The sequence below is a fragment of the Phoca vitulina genome, unplaced genomic scaffold (assembly GCF_004348235.1).
Source record: "Phoca vitulina isolate PV1807 unplaced genomic scaffold, GSC_HSeal_1.0 scaffold27, whole genome shotgun sequence".
In the NCBI taxonomy this organism is placed as follows: domain Eukaryota; kingdom Metazoa; phylum Chordata; class Mammalia; order Carnivora; family Phocidae; genus Phoca; species Phoca vitulina.
The window spans coordinates 24,941,901-24,961,357 of NW_022589730.1; the positions used below are offsets into that span (position 1 = coordinate 24,941,901).

At 48.4% G+C, this 19,457-nt stretch overlaps 1 protein-coding gene across 11 annotated transcripts in view; it reads right to left on the reverse strand.

The window, feature by feature from the left end:
• The window catches only part of CTIF (cap binding complex dependent translation initiation factor), a 281,307-nt gene that overhangs the window by 24,306 nt on the left and 237,544 nt on the right, over positions 1–19,457 (reverse strand). For all 11 annotated transcript variants that reach the window (XM_032422779.1, XM_032422782.1, XM_032422781.1 and 8 more), the window contains one exon: positions 12,332–12,487. In XM_032422779.1, the coding sequence (XP_032278670.1) occupies positions 12,332–12,487 (156 nt within the window). The remainder of the gene's footprint in view (positions 1–12,331; positions 12,488–19,457) is intronic.

Genomic DNA, 19,457 nt, shown 5'->3' on the forward strand with positions numbered 1-19,457 from the left:
TATATGATATAAATACGCTGCTGCATGATCCCATTATTTCATGGTTTTTGTTTTTCATGTCTTTGTTTTGTGAGTCCCCCCACAGGGAAGGGAGGAAGTCAACTTGTAATTAGCAAATCGACTAAATCCCGTTTAATCCTCATCCCAATAGGGAACTGAGGGCCCGAGGGGATAAGATGCCCGAATTCGTCTGGCTCTGAGGGTGGCCTTCTTCCCTAGCATCTTTCTCTGCCAGTTACAAGATCGGGCAATCCCGGAGGTTTCTTCTCTCAGGGCCTGGCCCAGGCTACCTGTACCTACTGATCATTGCTGGTGGCGGTGATAATGGAGCCCTCAATAAGGAACTGGATTCTAGAAGAGAGGAGAAAAGCTGGTTCCTAACTAATGTCTAGCCCAGATGGACAAGCGCTGGCCTACACATTATTTAAATCTGGAGGTGGGGACGGCAGTCCTCCAGGTATCCTCAACAGCTAAACTTAATTGGTGGGTCTGAGAGTTAGCAGGTTAAGGAAGATCAGTGTGGGTCCTGCGGGGGGGGGGGGGGGGGGGAGCTGCATGTGACTTGTGCACCAGCTCCCAGTCCTGGGTGCTTTGCTTTTTCCCTTCTCCCCAGCAGATAGCAGCTCTGGGAGGGGAGGGACCACGTCACGCTCAAGCAGCCAGCCCAGCACTTGGTGCCCCTATTGCTGCGTACCTGGCATGAAGTCTGGGCAGGGCTGGGCTGTACAAACCATGGGGAGGCACTGGAATGCGGGGGCCCGGGGGGGCCAGGATTCACTGGGGCCACTTACCAGAAGTTACCGATGGCCATCTGTCAACCCCACAGTGCCTGGTTTCTTATTTTCTAAATATGTGGGTCACTCCTTCTCCCTCCCAGCCAATCCCCCTACACACGGAGAAAGTGCCCCAGACTATCTCCCCTCTAGCCCCCAAGTTGACTGAGCAGAATCTGCCATCAGCCCATTGCGAAACCGCCACTGGGGATGGGAGGGGAGGGTGCGAGGAAGGTATCTTACTTAAAAAAAAAAAAAAAAAAAAAAGCCCAAAGGATTTAAAAACGTAGACAGATGCATGTGTATATGTATAGATGTGTGTCCTGATTTATCCTCCACCGTCCACTCGCCAGTTTAGAAAAAGTCCGCACCCCCGCCCCTCCCCACCGAGGCCTCAGCCCCGCCCGGTCCCCGCCCGCCTTCTGCGCGCCTCTGCCGAAAGCAGGGGCCTCTTGAAGTTCAGACATTAATTACTGAGTTAGAATATTTTTCGGAATTACAGGCATGGCCCCGGGAGATAAGAGGAAGGAGGCGGCGAGCGCGGGGGGGCGGGGCCGCGGAGGCGGGGCGGGGGGCGGGGCGGCCTCCGGGAGGGGCCCGCTTCCCAGCCCGCAAGGCCAGGCGCCCCCTGCAGGCGGCGCGGAGAGAGCGAGCCGCATTCCGCGCTCCCGTCCGGGGCCGACCCGAGGGGGCGTCCGTGGAAGGGGAGGGTGGGGGCCGCGCCGAGCGGCTGCTCTCCTTCTTACCTCCCCACCCGAGGCCTTCAACGTGGGATTCCTGCTAGAAGACGGTTATGTTAATTAAAACCGTTTTCAACGAAGAGGAGATAGACCCAATCAGTCCTCTTCTGTAATTAGGAGGATTGATGGCGCTGACTCCCCGGCGCGGGGCGGGCGGGGGGGACCGGAAGGGCTGGCAGCAATTCAACCTCACTTTTAAAGAATGCCGAAAATCTGATGTTTCTTAAAAACCGCTCCCACCTATATATGTAAGGCTAGCTCATTCTCAGACAGGATCTCTATATTTTAGAGAAAATACCCAAAGCTTGCAACGCCACCACCTTCCAAACCGGAATTGAAGAGAGGTCTTCCTGAAGCCATGCTGAGATGGGTTTGGAAATCTCTTGAGTTTTAAGACTGTTTAAAAACGGTTCTGGCGTGGAGACTGGTTTCCCTGTGGAAACCAGTGTCTGGTAGAAGCTGGTATTTTTATAACTCCAGGCTCTCTATCAGATCCTGTGTTACCATGGTTGCTAAGGGGAACACTGGCTTCGAATTTCACATTTCAGTTTGCAGTCTGGCTAAGGAAGTAGAACAGTTAAAGGGTGGGGGCTGGGGAGGGGTCGGGGACTGGTGGCTGGGGTGGGAGGAAGGCCCTGGTTTTATCTTGGGGTGGGGGCGGTGGGCTAGGATCCCCAGGCTCGAGGAGGCGTGCCAGCGTGCGCGGGTGTGTGGGTGTGCGCTGGGGGTGTCCGAGCAGGTCAGGGGCATCACACCACAGAGTGCCTTGGCTGCCAACTGGGGGGGGGGGGGCGACAGCTTTGGAGGGAACAAAACTGTGGGGAGTTATTTCGGCAGAGGTTACAGGAATGGTTGCTTAAGCTGAGGTATTCATAGCAGCAGCTGCTGGACCTGGAGGAACTGCAACTAAACCAGTGCCCAGGGGCTGTGTACCTGCCCCAGGAAGGCTGCATTCTCAGAGGAACATTCCAGGCAGGGTCTATGCCGAAGATTAGGGCTGGAATAAACTGTTCATGGAGAAGGGTTCGCCTGAATTTTCAAGCTTCCTTCCAGCCTTTCACTTCCTGCTTAGTCTTTTTGATCAACTGTTACAGTAAGGAATTAAAGGTGCAAGGAGTTGAGGACCGTTCGTCTAAGACACCCTCGCCAGATCTCCTTGTCTTGTCTGCTTCTGGGCTCCCACCTTCCTGCTTCCAGGCTCACCTGATTTTGAGCACTGCACTGTGCACTGAGTTACCCCGGGCGTCCCTCTGGCTAGGGAGAGCCCAGATTTACTTGACTTTGTTATTTCAGCATATTCTCTCTGGAAGTGTGTCTAGGAGACCTTTCAGTTCGATAAGGAAGTAGCATTTTTCTCAGTGTTTGTTGAATGAATAAATAACTCTTTTTCATGCCTTCCATGGTGTTGCTCTCTGGCCTTAAACCTGGGTATCATCTTGCATGTACCGGAATGCCTCTGCTGGGCGCCAGCACCAGCCCAGGACTTATCCATCAGGCCTGACATAGATGGGCCACGCTCATTCTGGCCCTCGTGCCTCTGTTCATTTTTCTTCCTGGGGGCCAGGCCAGTATCTGTTCTGAAGCCCTAGCTCCCCTCCCCTTTGCCCCCAGCAGCTGTCCACACCTCTAAAATCCCCCTACCCTTACCTTGGCACAACCCATCATAAATGTTGACAGCTGCGTAACTTCTGTGGATTCTGTCACCAAATGGGTTGTCAGCCTTTTGGGGGAACATCACAACTTATACGCTCTCCTTCTAGAACAACTAGGAAACTGCAGTTCAATAAGAAAAGTAGCATTGTCTCAAACCAAATCACTGCTTCCTGAAGGAGTGGAGCGTCCTGAGCAAAATGTAGTTGGGGTTCCATGATAGATGAGACCAGCCTGCCCACAGGTACCAATGAGAGGTTGAAATGATTTAAAAGCAACCAAGAAGAGGTCACAAGGCATTGATACAACCACCTGGCAAAGGACATGTCCAGAGAACAGGCATCAGCAGCCCCATATGCATGCTAGTTGCACAGGATGTTACAGGAGGAATAACTCAGGGTGTGTGTGGGGGGGCATGGCAGGAAGTGAACCTGGCCTTGAAGGCGGGCAGGAGTCAGACAGGAGGAGGAGGAAGATGGCGCTCAGGCAGGAGGAATGCAAGAGGCCTTCTGGGAGCTGCACCGGGAGCACTGTGGCTGCGGCCTCAGAGGCCTCCTGTGAAGATCTCCAGGAAAGGGGGGTTGTGTTTGATTGTGGGGGGCCATGGCGCCCAGTGAGGAGAACGGACATTACTTTCTGGGGCTGTCTGTGGGGTGATACTTCTCTGGAGCAGTGCCTGGAACACGGTTTGCTTTCCACAGCAACGCGCGACAATGCAGCTAGCTCTCCGAGGGGCTGTCACACACCACTTGCTTTCATTTTAAGCCTTAAACCTGCAGGGTGAGTATTAGTCCCATATTCCCGTGTTATGGATAGAAAGTTGAGGTTTGGAAACATTAAAGAATCAGGTGAGCCCCACAGCTGGGAATGGCAGAGCCGGGATTCAAACTCCCGGCCAGAGAGGTTCTTCCGATTGTGCTCTTCCCACGGTGCTCTCTGGCCATCAATGCCTGCTCACTAAATGCACCTAAGATGCAGCTACTTGCGTTTCTTAACCGTGGCTGCACACTGGAGTCATATGGAGAGATGAAATTTTTTTTCTTTTTTCTTTTTTTTTTTTTTTAAAGATTTTATTTATTTATTTGAGAGAGAGAGAATGAGAGAGAGCACATGAGAGGGGGGAGGGTCAGAGGGAGAAGCAGACTCCCTGCCGAGCAGGGAGCCTGATGCGGGACTCGATCCAGGGACTCCAGGATCATGACCTGAGCCGAAGGCAGTCGCTTAACCAACTGAGCCACCCAGGCACCCGAGATGAATTTTTTTTTCTCCCTCTCAAACCCCATCACCAGAAAGTTTGATTTAATTGGTTGAAATGGGGTTGGGGGGACGGTCTGAGAATTTGTACTTTTTTAAAAAAGCTTCCCAAGGCACAGGGTCAAGAGTCCTGGGTTGCATGGAGAATAATTTCAAATCTCTCCGCTCCCCATTAGGGTCCATCAATATCCTGGGAGCAGCTGACCTTGGCTTCTTCTGGGCACAGTGGGCCATGCCCTGGCCCCAGCTGGGTAGCTGAATGCGGCCCCATCTCCTGCTCTCAGGAAGGGAGGAATAGTCCTGCTGGAAAGGTACCTCTGAAGAATGTTCTGCTTGACTTTCCTAGCCCTGTGAAATAGCAGAGGATCTCCACCCACACCCACTTCATCTCAGCCTTTTCCGAGGTCAGATTTCCCCTGGAGCCAAAACAATGTGAGCAATTGAATGCACGCTCACGCAAAAAGTTAAAAAAGTGGCTCTCTCATTGTTGCACGGAGCAATTTCATTTCCTGAGAAGCCTGACTTGCTGCCCTCTGTGTCCTCCTCCCCAGCCTGTGCCTGCCGGCCTCTTCCAGGAGCCCAACCAGTTGCATCCTTGGGGGGGGGTGTGCCCATCGGAGACACCCTCACAGGCACCTGCCCCCTCCCTGCCCTTCCTTTGGAAAAGGCAGGGAGGGGGTGGATGGGGTTTCTGGGGCCTGGAGGGAAGGGGAGCAAGGGAGCCAACCATAGGGAGGGGGTCAGAGGGAGGTGCAGAGGGATGAGAGATTCCTGGCACAGGGCACCCCCCTCCCTTCCTCCTTTCCTCCACTCCTGACCCCTGGCTTTGGCTGCTAGACTCGGAAGAGTGCAGGAGACTGGGAATCACGGGTAGAGATGGGCTGGGGGGATTGGACTAGAGACAGAAAGGATGAGAGGGAGCGGGTAGAAACAGGCCACTAGTGCACAGGGAACGTCTGCTCAAAGGAAACAGGTGTAAGGGGTTAAAAGCCACTCTAGCATTCCCTGCCAGAGGAATTTTTGATGAAGCTCTTGAAGAAAGGCACCCAGAGAAAAGCGTTCTTTGGTATCTTGGAACAGTCTGGCAAGATCACGAGTGGGTCACAGAGGTGACAGAGGGGCAGAGGGGGCCAAGAGTGTTGCAGGGTCAGGAAAAGGGTGTGAGGAGAGGACCCCCCCCCCCACCAGCCCCAACCCCAACCAATTAAGTGGTTGACAAGTGGGTTCCAGCTGAGATGGGAGATGACAGCACCCTTAGCTTGGGCCACAAATACTAATTACACCTTCCTGGGTGGGGGGCCCTTGCAGTCACAGTTTGGCTGGGGGCCTGGGCAGGATGAAGGAGTCCTTACAATGCTACTGGAAGACAGCTGAAGGGATGCTTTACTGTTTCTTTGTGTCTTCTTTGATTTCTTTCATTAACATTTTGCAGTTTTCAGGGTACAAGTCTTTTACTTCCTTAGTTAAGTTTATTCTTAAGTATTTTACTCTTTCTTATGCTACTGTAAAGTGACTTATTTTCCTAATTTCCTTTTCACGTAGTTAGTTATCACTGCGGAGAAATGCGGTTGATTGTCGTATGTTGATTTTGTATCCAGCAACTTTACTGAGTTCACTTATTGGTTCTAATGTTTTGTTTTGTTTTGTTTTTTTTGTGGAGTCCTTAGGGTTTTCTATATACAAGATCACACTATCTACAAACAGACAATTTTGCTTCTTCCTTTTCAATTTGGATGTCCTTTATTTCTTTTTTCTTGTCTAATTGCTGTGGCTAGGACTTCTAATACTATGTTAAGAGGGAGTGATAAGAGTGGACACCCTTGTCTTGTTCCTGGTCTTGGATTGGAAGACTTGATACTGTTAAAATGTCCATACTCCCCAAAGTGACCTACACATTCAATGCAATCCTAGTCAAAATTACAATGGCATTTTTTAAAGAAATAGAACAGACAATTCTAAAATTCATAGAGAACCACAAAAGATTCATATAGCCAAAACAATCCTGAAACAATTTGAAAAAGAACAAATCAGGAAGCACCACACATCCTCATTTCAAAATATATTCCAAGGCTACAGTAATTAAAACATACATATAGACCCAATGGGACAGAACTGAGAGCCCAGAAATAAATCCGTGCATATATGATCAACCAATCTTCGACAAAGTGCCAAGAACACACAATGGGGAAAGGACAGTCTCTTCAACAAATGGTGCCGGGAAAACGGGACATCCACAGGCCGAAAAATGAAACTGGACTCTTATGTTACACCATACACAGAGAAATCAACTTAAAATGGATTAAAACTTAAGACCTAAAACTAACTTCTCAAAGAAAACGCTTCATGACATGGGTCTTGGCAGTGATTTCATGGATAAGATACCAAAAGCCCAAAAGCAGAACAGACAACTGGGACTACTACATCAAATGAAGAAGTTTCTGCACAGCAAAAACAAAACAAAACAAAACAAAAAACCAAACAAAACCCCACAAAAAACCAAAACAAAACAAAAAAACCAGAGTGAAAGGCAACTCACAGAATGGGAGAAAATATTTGCAAACCATATATCTGATAATGGGTTAATTTTCAAAATATATAAGGAACTCCTACAACCCAATAAGCAGAAAATTAATAACTGGATTGAAAAAATGAGCTAAGGACTTGAATAGACATTTTTCCAAAGAAGACGTACACATGGCCTACAGGTATTTGAAAAGGTGCTCATTGTCACTGATCATCAGGGAAATGCAAATCAAAACCACTTCACATCTGTTAGGATGACCATTATTATTTCAAAAAAAAAAAAGAAAAAGACAAGTGTTGGCAAGGAGGGGGAGAAATAGTTGCTCTGAAAGACAGTAGGGAGCTTCCTCAAAAAGTTAAAAATAGAACCATATTATCCAGCAATCCCACTTCTGAGTATTTATCTAAAAGAACTGAAATCAAGATCTCGAAGACATATGACCACTCCCGCACTCCCATGTTTACTGCAGCTCTAGGCACAGTAGCCAAGATGCGAGAATGACCTGCATGTCCATGAACAGATGCACAGATTAAAAAACGTGGTATATCCATAGTGGAATATAGCTAACCCTTGAACAACGCCGGGGTTAGCAGCGCCAAGCCCCCTGCAGTCGAAAATCCACATGGAATTTTTGACTCCCCCAAAACGTCACTAATAGCCTCTTGCCATCCAGAAGCCTTCCCAATGACATCAACAGTCAATTAATGCACATTTTGTATATATGTATTATATACTCTACACTTACAACAAAGTAAGCTAGAGGAAATATTACTAAGAAAACCATAAGCTGGAGAAAATATATTTACAGTACTGTAATGTATCGTAAAAACTCCGCATCTAAGTGACCCCCACGGTTCAGACCCATGTTGTTCAGAGGTCAATGGTACTATTCCACTTGATAAAAGAGGAGAATTCTGCCATGTGGGACACACGGAGGCACCTGGAAAATATTATGCCAAGTGCAATAAGCCAGTCACAGAAGGACAAATACTGCCTATTTCCACTTACATGAGGTATTTCAAAGAGTCAAACTTGTAGAAGCAAAGAACAAAGGTGGCTGCCAGAGGCTGGGGGCGGGGGCGGGGGGGGGAATGTCAGTTGCTAAAAACTGGGCATAAAATTTCAGTTATGCCGGGTGAATAAATTCTAGGGATTCACTATAATGACATTATACCTAGACGTAACAATGCTGTACTGTACACTTAAAAAGCTGTTAAGAGGGTAGATCTCATATTAAGTGTTCTTATGACAATAAAATTTTATAAACACTAAAAAAATAAAAAAAAGAGGGGTGTCTGCTTGGCTCAGTGGGTAGAGCGTATGACTCTTGATCTCGGAGCTGTATGTTCGAGCCCCACGTTGGGTGTAGCGATTACTTAAAAAAATAAAATCTTTAAAAAAAAATTAAAAAGAGCTCACGAAGCAAATACGAGCAGTAAACAGGAGGGCAAGGAGACTCCTGCACCTTGCAGGTGCTGATAATACAGTTCAGTCACTTTGAAAACCCTCTTGGAAGAGCCAGTGGTGCTTAAACAGTAAAAAGGCTCACCGGAAATTCTTCTCCATCCCTCAAAGAAAGGTCTGATTGGCACATGTTATTTATGGCAAAAGTGGAATCAATTCTCTGATGACCTATTTGGCTTTGGCTGCATAGCACGGACTGAAGAAATAGAAAGGTGCTTCGCGAGGCGTGAGCAGAGCGGCCAGGAGCAGGGACTCCAGCAGTCAGATCTGGATTCCGATATGCACTCTGCTGTGTGGCCCTGAGCAAACTGTCCGACCTCTCTGTTCTCTGGCAGCCAGGGATGATCATCTTCAGAGTGTTGTCCGAGTTAAAAGAGAAAAGAATGCATAATGTGCTTTGGGCAATGCCTTCCAGTGTGCCGTTATCATTATAAAATACTAAATTACTAAATAGAGGCTAAGTTACCAAATGCTCCAATACTAAGACTCCGTGGAAAGGCTGGAGTTGTCAGGGTGGAGTGCCGTGTCTCACTCTTGGGAGCTGTCCATGTGGTCCGCTGGGGGTGGGGGTGGGGAGCTTCCCAGAAGTGGCTTGGGCTGGGCCTGGGAAGAGGTGTGACGGCCAGGAAGAGAGAGACTCCAAGGATGGAGTCCAAGGTCTGAAGCTTGAGTAACCAAGAGAACCAGAGAGAACGGTTAATTCAACTGGGTCAGAGTGTGCAAGGAAATGCCCAGGGGACTCCCCCTGGGGCAGGCCAGCTCTCAGAGCCCCAGGTGGCCTCCAGTCTGAAGGGGCTTTGGGGCCAAGCATGTGCTCAATCTTAAAGGGGAGTGGAGGCCAGTGAGCCCCAGGTCCAGTGAAGGTGGCCTCCGTGAGCTGAGAAGCCCGAGATTGCAATGGGGCTGTGAGGATTTTGTATCTTCCTCTTAGGTTTGTTCTAAATGAGATTTTCACACCAAGATGGCCCATGGGTCTGTGTTTGATTCAGGGCCTAGAGGAAAGGGGAGCAGAGGAAGCCAGGGAGGGCGTGCAGAAGCAGAGGATAGAGTGAGTGACCCACAGTTGTAAGAAAAGGCAATCAGGTGGGTTCTGGGGCTGCTTCCTGGCTGTGGGGGGGCCGGAAGGGTGGGTCTGGGCCCACACCAGGATCTGGCCTGAGCAGGAAGGCCTTGGGGTGTAGCTCTGGCCACATGATCCTGGAGAGGCTTGAGGCATGACCTGGATGTATCTAGTGGGCAGCTGAAAATGCAGGCCTGGGACTGTTCTAGGAGTTGGGAGGGCCCGGGGTAGGGTGGTAGGGTGGGCATCTGGGTCAGCCATCTGCATGGCCCCAGGGGAAAAGTCTAAACCTTTCCAGCATGGAAAGAGGCAGCAGCAGTGGCTTTGGCTTCTGGAAACTTCTTGGAGCTGGCCCAACCTGCTTTGGGAATGTCGGTCAGACCTGGGTACAAGTGTGTGTGTGTGACAGATAAGGTAGGGGAGGCGCAACAGGCTCTGAGAATTCACGCGTCTGTCTCCAGAGAGCTGGGAAAGGCAAAGGCTCTCCGTAGGGACTGATACAATCCGTAGGACACACGTTTATGTCCCCACCTCTTCTTAAGGCCCTGTTTTAGGGAAGCTAAGTTCTCTTTGGAAAGAGCTCTAGATGGGTAGTGGAGAAGCTCCAGGCCGGCAGTGAGGGGCTATGTGTCCCCGGGCAGGGCACTCAGCCTCTGTGCCCCTTTAAGATTGGGCATGTGCCCAGCCCTAAGTCAGACTGGAGGAAACCCAGCTCTCTGAGAGCCACCATGCCCTAGAACAAGTCCCCGGGGCATTTCCTTCTACATTCTGACCTAGTTGTCCTGGTGCGCTTAGCACCCTCTCCACACCGTGTCTTTCTCCCTGAACCCCTTCAGAGCAAGCAGCATGGTCTCCCTCTACAGAGGAGGAACCAAGGCTCAGGGCAGGTGAACTCTCCCCTGGATGGCACAGCTCGAGCCTGGCAGAGGCAGGATTGGAGCCCAGGGCTGGTGCTCTGGAACCAGCTCACTGCGGGCCTCCGGCAGAGCGCTCGCAACGTGGGGCTCTGATTTCCCCTTTTACGGTGAAAGCTGTAGATGAACTGTTTGTTCTTCAAGTTTACCGTGAGCACGGCAGCCACTTGTGTTCGTGACATCGTCCTGAAAAGTTGAACGCATCAAGCAAGTGTGCATCAGGGGACGCTCCTTGTTTTTTGTGCAGACCTCCTGGCACCTTCCGGATCTCACACCTGAAAGTTCGCGCTACCTCAGGCGGTATTAGAAGGTCCTGGCAGCCAGGGCCGGCGCTCAGCTGCAGCCTCGCCCCCTGCTCGGGGAAGCAGGTGACGGCAACACCAGGAGGTGCCCAGATCATGCAGACGGAACGTGTTGGGGCAATCCAGGTCACTGCCCTCGAACGGTGCTGCTCCCTGCCTTGAGCTGGGTTGTCAGGGGCACAGGGCAACTCAGGCAGGGATGGGAGGACCCCGAGAGGCCACTGTCCAAAAGGGCTGCCTTCACATCACCCCCGAGGGATGCAAAAAGCAAAGCTATGGCCCCTTGTGGTCCTGTGTTCTGAGCTTATGACCCTTTGAGAGCGACATACCGTGGGAGGAGGCCATTTGCCGATTCTGAGAAACAATTCTGAATTCAAGTGCATTTGTTAGGAAGGACGTTGGGCTCTGTGGAGTGGGAGAGGCTGACGGGTTTACAAGGTGTCTGAGAGAGGTCTGCATGCTCTGCTTTAGTGAGCATCCACACAGTCGGGAATGAGCACCTTGTTTCCCATAAACGGATGCTTCAAAACCATCTACAAATACCCTCTCCTTTCTCTTAGGTTGCTCTATTATCTTCTTCCTTTGCAAAACACAAAAATGTCCCCTGACTGCACACCCCCCCTGTAGTTGACAAGTTCCTCTTTCCTGTTGCCTTTCACAGAAACACTTCTCCAAAGACTTGTCCACACTCATGTCCTCACCTCCACCACCTCCCCGCCTCCTGGCCATTCTTCCATCTACACCCTCTGTCTGGGTGATCCCATCTGGTCCCCAGCCTTGAGCACCAAGTATACACGGACACTTCACAAAATGCTCAATTCCAAGTCCCCAGGGCTGACACTTCTTCCCAGTTTTCAGACGCTTCTACCTGAGCAACAGTGGGACAGCTCTCTGGGGATGACCACCGGGTCACCCAAACAGAAAAAAACCACATCCTAGTTTTCATCCCCTTCTGTTTCTCTTCAAGCCCTCCCTATCCCAGAAAATGGTGTCACCAGGCTTGTGAACCAGGAGCCCACATCACTTCCTCCATTCTCCGATATCTCATGTCAGCGGGTCCTGTTGGTTCCATCTCAAAAATATAACTGGAATGCAAATCATGGCTGTGTTCTGAGCCACCAACCTCTCCCTCACCCCATAATGAACTCCCAGCTTCTGGCCCCCAAGAGTAGCCAGGATGACCCTCTAAAGTGGGCTATATATACCTGGTAGGGCAAGTACGTCACTGACCTCTTGCTTCTCAAAAGTTCTCAGTTATTCTCATTTATTTCTTCTTCAGATGAAATTTAGAAGCAAGTATTTTTTTTAAATACATAATTCAATGGTAAACCAATCTAGACCAAAGATCCATTCATTCAATTAATATTTACTGGAGGCCTCCTCTCTGCAGGCAGTGTTCTAGATTATGAATTACTGAAGTCTGAGTTAATAATAATTTCCTTTGGAGGGCCTTTTCCCTCTATATAAACCCAATAAATTAAAACCCTGCTTTGGTAAATAGAAGCACGGAGAGTGACGTTTCTGTTTACCAAAGGATCGATCATTCTAGGTGGTACAAGCCCTTTCCTGGCGTGTTTGAGTTTTGCTCACAGACATTCCGGGGTGGCCTTCCCTGGCAGGGCAGCGGGCCCGGCCATGTGGGTCTCTTACCTCCCTGAGGCAGGTGTAGATGGGGCAGACGAGCACGCGGAAGGGCTCTCCCGTGCTGCTGCGCATGGTCCCGAACACCTCACACAGGAAGGTGATGAAGCCAAGCCAGCGTTCCACATCCTGCTGCTGAAGCTCTTCCCGCACGGTGAAGTCCTTCTGTGGAGGCACGAGAGACCGAGTCAGCCTCGCCGGGGTCAGTCTGCCTGGCTGTGGTGCCTGCTGGCTAAGGGCCGGCTCTAGACAACTGGTAAACCCCATGCTTTCACTAAGGAGGGATGGGTGACCCCTGGCTGGAGTGTGAATGCGGGGGACTCACGTGTGGGTAGCAGGGCCACCTTGACTTTTGGCCACAGCACCTCTTCTTCAGTTCCCAGATTGGGGGCCCCTCAGCCTTGCCTCACTGACCCCAATGCTGAGGTGGGGGAGTGAGATGAAGGGCAGATGACACCTTTCCTAGAGTTTTCACCTCCCCCATTCAACTCCGTGTGCCTAAACCACCTCCCTTTGCTAATCCCCAAAGCATGCCCTCCACGTGAGGGAGGGTAACCAGAGAATTGTCCTGCACGTCAGCAATTAGTGACTGAGGCCCATTGTGGCTCCAGCACTGGGCTGGAGATGGCTACGGCCCCTGCCTGCAAGGGGTTTAGACACATTCATTCATCCTCCCTAAAAACAGTATTGCCCCATTGTGTGCCAGGTGCTGTATTAAGGACTAGGAAATGACATGTTCACTTGTAACCGTGACACAAGAGAGAAGGTATCAAAGCCACTGTGGGGTTCCAGGTGAAAGGATTTTGGGAGCTCAGAGGCAGAAGTTGTCACTTTGAATGGGAAATCAAGGCCACGAAAGAGCTAGGATTCTGACTCAGGAATGTGGGGCATTTCAGGCGGAGAGAATAATGATGTGGGGAGGGTAATATGGATGTTTGGGAAATAGGGAGGTAGAACGCAGTCCGGTCCTGCACGGGTGGCATAGAGAAGAAAAAAACAGGAGGCAGGGCTGAGAAAGAGGGTGGGGCTAGAGTATGGATAATTGCACCCAGCCAAGGAGCTTCATTCTGTGTGATGGTTGGCAGAGAAGGTTTTGGGTGGGTCATGAAAGGCCATGGTCATATCTCTGCTCCTTACAAGGGTACTATGGCATGGATGCGGAGACCAAGCAGGAGGCCGCCGCCAAAGTGCAGGCTGAATGAAACTACACTCTCTGGCATTCGAGAGATAAGAATCTGTGGTAGGTTAGATTATATTCAGAATATATTTCCCCTACCTCTTGTCTTCAGGTTTGGCCATATGACTTGCTTTGGCCAACAGAATAAGGCAGAAGTGACAGGGTGCCAATTCTGATCCGAGGCCTTAAGAGGCCTTGCATAGTTATGCTTACTCTCCCATGCTTCTCCCATTGTCATTGTGGTCTGATGGTCCCAAAGGGAAGACGAGAGAATGTGAAGCAGGGCTCCACCCAAGTCTAGACTAGATCAGGTGGCCCCCAGCCAACCTGCACACATATAATCTAACTACAACACAACACTGTGTGCCGCGAGGATTTCTGTGGTTGTCTGCTGAGCAGTACTATCTGCCCGATACAGGATTGGTATAAAAGACCCTGTCAAGATAAAGAGTTGCCAAGTGATGGATTTCAGGGTTGATGGAAAAGGAAGACTCAAATATGATACCAAGATTCTGGATGTGGGGGACTGTGCCACCAAGAGGAATAGGACACGGGAGGGAAGAGGCTGTAGCACGTGCCGTATGCCGTCCCCACCATCCAGTACCCCTCCCCATCGCGGATTTTTGGCTGAGCATTCTCCTGGATGCCCAAATCTCAGAATCTCCAGAGAAGGAAGGTCCTCACGGAAGACTTGGCTAATGTCTGTCCCTTGTGTATGACGGAAGTGCTATCTAGAAACCTAAAAGGGCAGATGGGACCTCAGCCTCCTCGGCTGGCCAATTTGCGGCTGGATGAGAAGATCTCCAAGAGATGTCCCTCCAGTTCCTGCTTCTGATGAGCCTGGGTCATGGCTTATATGTTTCAGAATTTCTCCAGTTTAAAGTGTGTAGCAGTCCACTGCCTGTGCACCAGACGCCGAGCCAAGGACCTGAACTGTAATGTCTCATGTAATCATCACAATGATCCCACTAGGCCGGTCCTATTATTGCCCCATTTTAGAGATGATGAATCTGAGGTTAGGAAGTTACCCAACTTGGCCATGGCTACGTGGTAATGGCAGAGCTGGGATTTGAACCTGGATCTGCCTACTCTGGTCACCAAGCTTTCTCCCCACTTCTTTTCTCATGGTGTTTTGAAACTGGAAAGGTAGTACCTCAGAGCCCAAGCTCTTACTCACTTTGTGTCTGAATTTTCCACTAAGCCATTTGTTCATACTGCCCCCGGAAGTCCATTCAAGCTCATAGATCTCATGGGCCCCATGCCGACCCTTGGGTCTCCTGCGTCCCCACTCGCTTCGCACTGAAATGTCTACCTGTGTACAACTGTGGTTTGCCAGTTCATGGAGCTCTCCCGCCCTGGAGTCTGAGACAGGGCAGTGTCCCTGGAAGAGTCCCCTGGGTTTAGCCAGGGACCCCAAAAGGAGCGGGGTCTCCTTCCTAGTATAGAGCCTGGAGCAGGGAGCCCACAGGGGCTGCCCTGTGTTGTTCTAGGTACCTGTGAATGAATGAATGACTTTGCCCCCCACCCTAAGGCCTACAAAGGGCCCTGGACTGCTGGCCTTGAAGTCATATATCTTTAGGTAGTTCCACCCTCATTAGCCTGTGTTTACCCCACTGTATCCTTATGTGGTCAGAACAGAGGCAGGCATTAGCATTCTCATTTTAGAATGGGAGAAACTGAGGCACAAAGCAGTTAAAAGACTTGACCAAGGTCACGTAGGACTAGAATCTGAATGAGAACCCAAGCCCTACCATTGTTCTCAAATCTGGGCTAAATGTTCTTGGTCCTGGTTGCACCCGGAGGAGCTTCGAAGCTACAGGTGCTTGGACTCTGCCACACAGAGGCTTGTGTAGCTGGCCACAGTGGGGCCTGGACACTGGTCATCTGTGAAAGCCCTCAGGTGATTCCAGTGTGCGGCCATGGCCGAGAACCACAGCTCCAGGCTTTTATAAGGTGCCGACTTGGGAGTTAAAATGGGGCCCGTCCATCAGGGCCCAATTTGTCCTTTTCCCATCTCACAGAGAAATACCCGAGCAGGCAGACGAAGAAGAAGAAAGCCCCACAACACCACCGAGAAGGAAGATAACAGTTCACCAATAGCCTCCTCACCAGACTCGGGAGGTAACACCACTAACTCAAGTGCTGTCACCAAGAAGCTCTAGTTGCCCAGAGCAGCTTGGCCTCCTACCCAGAAGATCAAAGGTTAGGGGTAGATGGGTAGGTAGCCTGACCTTCAGCCTCTCCCCGTCTGCCCCTGGCTGGTAGGCAGTCTGGGATTACTTATAAACCCTGTCCTGTGCACCCAGGCAGCTCCTAGCAGCACTGCTCTTGTCCTGGTCCCTGCAGATTCAGGGGCCAAAGGTACCCTGTGTCCTCAGAGGTGTGGTGCTCTCAGGCAAAGCCCTCTCGGGCAGGGAAAGTCTTGGGGCAGTGCACACCAGAAACTGGAGTTTTAAAAAAATGATCAAATCTGATCAAAGAACTACAGCTTGACTCCATTTCCTCTTGATAATCAGTGGCATTGAGAGAGGATTCTGTTTGGGGCTAGCAACATGCACTAGAAAACTGAACACCTGCTAAATGTTGGAAATCAAACTTGGGATGTGCACACGAAGCCACCCACGGAGAGGGGGACTCTACTGTTGCCGCAGCAGACGTTGAGAATTCCAAGGACGATCCATATAGCTAACCCCCAAACCAAACTGAGCCTTCGTCATTCAAGGGTAAGGGAAGAGAAAAGCAGTATGCCGCCTACGGGAAAATCCTGCACAGCAGAGTAGGGGGCTGCTACCCCGAAGACCTAATGGAAATGCATAGCTTTGAAAATGGTAACAATATACCAAGAATAAATAAAATTCAAGATTCCAGTGTAAAACGTGTGGGCTTTTAGTTCCATAAGAATAACACTGAGATGAAGTGTAGGATGGGAGCTGGCCTTCGGGAAGAACGGATGGGAACGAGAGGTACCCCAGCAACACGAGAGCGTGAGCTGAAGGCAGTGAAGGACAGAATGTGCGCTGCAGAAAAAGTCGCACATAAGACAGCTAGAAAGTTGAAGACAAGGATAAATAGATGAAAAAGAAAAGAAAGCGGTGAAGACTGAGTGGACGGGCGTCTGACCTGTGAATTATAGAGGCTTTCAAAAAGGATCCCAGAATACATGGAATAAAGACACCAGAGGGAAACACTTTGAGTTGAAAACCAAAAGCCAAAGAAGAATGGACTCTTCAGGCAGAAAGGGCTCCCAGCGTCCCAGAGCCCCACCATGGATACTTAGCAGGAGAACACTCTTTTTTAATTTCAAGAAAAAGAAAAATTCTAAAAACAGCTTTGAAGGTGGCGGGGAGGGGAACCCCTAGGTTTCTTACAAAGGAACAAAAATATGGTTGGCCTTATATTTCTGTATTTGATGTTAAAATTCAGACATTGAGACAACATCTTCCCTTGCTTGAGGGGGGAAAGAACACACACAGCTGTGAGTGAAAGCAGGAGAAACGCATCTTACATAATAAGCAAAGGTTTTTAAAAGTCCTATCTACGTGCTTATCTTAAAAAAAAGTCAAACTGGTGCAGCCGCCATGGAAAACAGTATGGCGATTCTTCAAAAAATTAAAAATGGAAATACCCTATGATCCAACAATTCCACTTCTGGGTATATACTCGAAAGAACTAAAAGCAGGGTGTTGAGGAGATATTTGTACACCCATGTTTATAGCAACACTGTTCATAACAGCCCAGAGGTGGTAGCAACCTAAATGTCCATCAACGGATGAACGGATGAACAAAATGTGACAAGTGTATACCACGGAATATTATTCAGTCTTAAAAAGGAAGGAAATTCTGACATATGCTACAACACAGGTGAACCATGAGGACATTATGCTAATTGAAACACGCTAGTCACAAAATGACACATACTGTATGATTCCACCTATACAAGTATCTAGAGAAGTCAAAATCACAGAACTGGAAAGTAGAATGATGGTTGCTGGTGGTTGGGGAGAGAGGGGACTGGAGGATTGTTTAACGGGTTAGAGTCTCAGTTTCGTAAGAGGAAAAAGTTTTGGGGATTGGGTGTATAACAACGTGACTACACTTAACTTGACTGAACTACACACATATAACCAGTTGAAATGGTAAATTTTACTTAGGTGGCATTTTCTTTTGCCACAATTAAAAATAATTTAAACATTTAAAAACTCTCTTAAATGCATGCCCAGCCAATAAAATTTAGACTCAGTTTGAGGAAATCATGGTATAGAAGGACCAGAAGTGAAAACTGAAACCAGGTAGACTTACGGAGTTAACAAAATAAGTAATTATAACTTTGGTTGTGAGTCAGAATCAAAAGCTGAAAATAGCCCTTGAAAGAGAAGTTATTTAATCTTTAAATGTAATTTGAATAAGAATTTCATAGCAGTAGTGATTTAATACTCTAAGATTAACTTACTGAAGACTGATACATACTGGTGGAAGAGGAACAGAAGATGGTAAAGCATACACATTTCATAATTTAGACCTTAAGGATTCAGCAGTTATTGCTTCTTTCTTAAGTATGGTAATCATAGAAATAGAAGTTAAAGTATGCCTTTAAAAGTATTAAAAGTAAACACTAGTAACCATTAGCAGAACTGAAAACAGGATATATAAAATAAATGGATGGGTAAAAACAATTGTGGGCAAATCAAAATAAAATTAAAGCGCTAGTAAGATCAAAGTAGTTTTCAAGATGACGATCATTAAATAAACTAAAAAAGGTTACATATAAATAAAATTACATTCATAATAGATAACAAAAAAGATTATACACTGCATAGCATAGACTCGAAATACATAAAACAAAAGCTATTGAAACATAAGAAAAAAAATAGGAAGAATAGCATCTGGAAATGAAACTGCTAGCATTCCATGGCTGATTAACAAAATGTAACCACTTAGCTGATTTAAATAATGTAATTAATAAGACTAAATTGAAACCAGCCTCATGTAAGCTGTGATTCACTCTAAATTTCAAAGCACAGAAATTCTACAGGTTACGTACTTGGGCCAAGAAATTAAGAACAATTAAAAAACAGCCAATTACGTAGATGTTTAAAAGTAGTCTCCCAAAGGGGGCACCTGGGTGGCTCAGTTGGTTAAGCGTCCGACTGTTGATTTCAGCTCAGGTCATGATCTCATGGTCATGGGATCGAGCCCTGTGCTGGCCTCTGTGCTGGGTGTGGGGCCTGCTTAAGATTCTCTCTCTCCCTCTGCCCCCTCCCCTCTAAAAGGAAAAACAAAGTCTCCCAAAGAAAGATGGAATAAAGACATAATCAAATACATGTTAATAGATTAGGAAATAAAGAGTTACAGGGGCGCCTGGGTGGCTCAGTCGTTAAGCGTCTGCCTTCGGCCCAGGTCATGATCTCCGGGTCCTGGGATCAAGCCCCACATCGGGCTCCCTGCTCGGCGGGAAGTCTGCTTCTCCTTCTCCTTCTCCCACTCCCCCTGCTTGTGTTCCCTCTCTCGCTGTGTCTCTGTCAAATAAATAAATAAAATCTTAAAAAAAAAAAAGAGTTACAAAAACTTGTGGGATGTGGTCAAAGCTATAATGAAAGGTAAATTTATAGTCTTAACTATTTTGGCTATTAGAAAGAGGAAGCCAATACATCATCTAAACGTATGCTGTCCAACTTGGTAGCCACTAGCAACATGTGACTGCTGAGTGCTTGAAATGTGCTTATACAAACTGAGATGTTCTGTAAGTGTAAAAGAGACAGGAGTTTTTGAAAGCTTAGTACGAAAGAATGTAAAATGTCTCCTATTTTAAAAATATCGATTACATGCTGAAATTTTGGATATACTGGGTGAAATGATATAAGTTACTAAATTTGAAATTACATATGCAGGGGCGCCTGGGTGGCTCAGTTTGTTAAGCCTCTGACTCTTGGTTTTGGCTCAGGTCAGGATCTCAGTGTA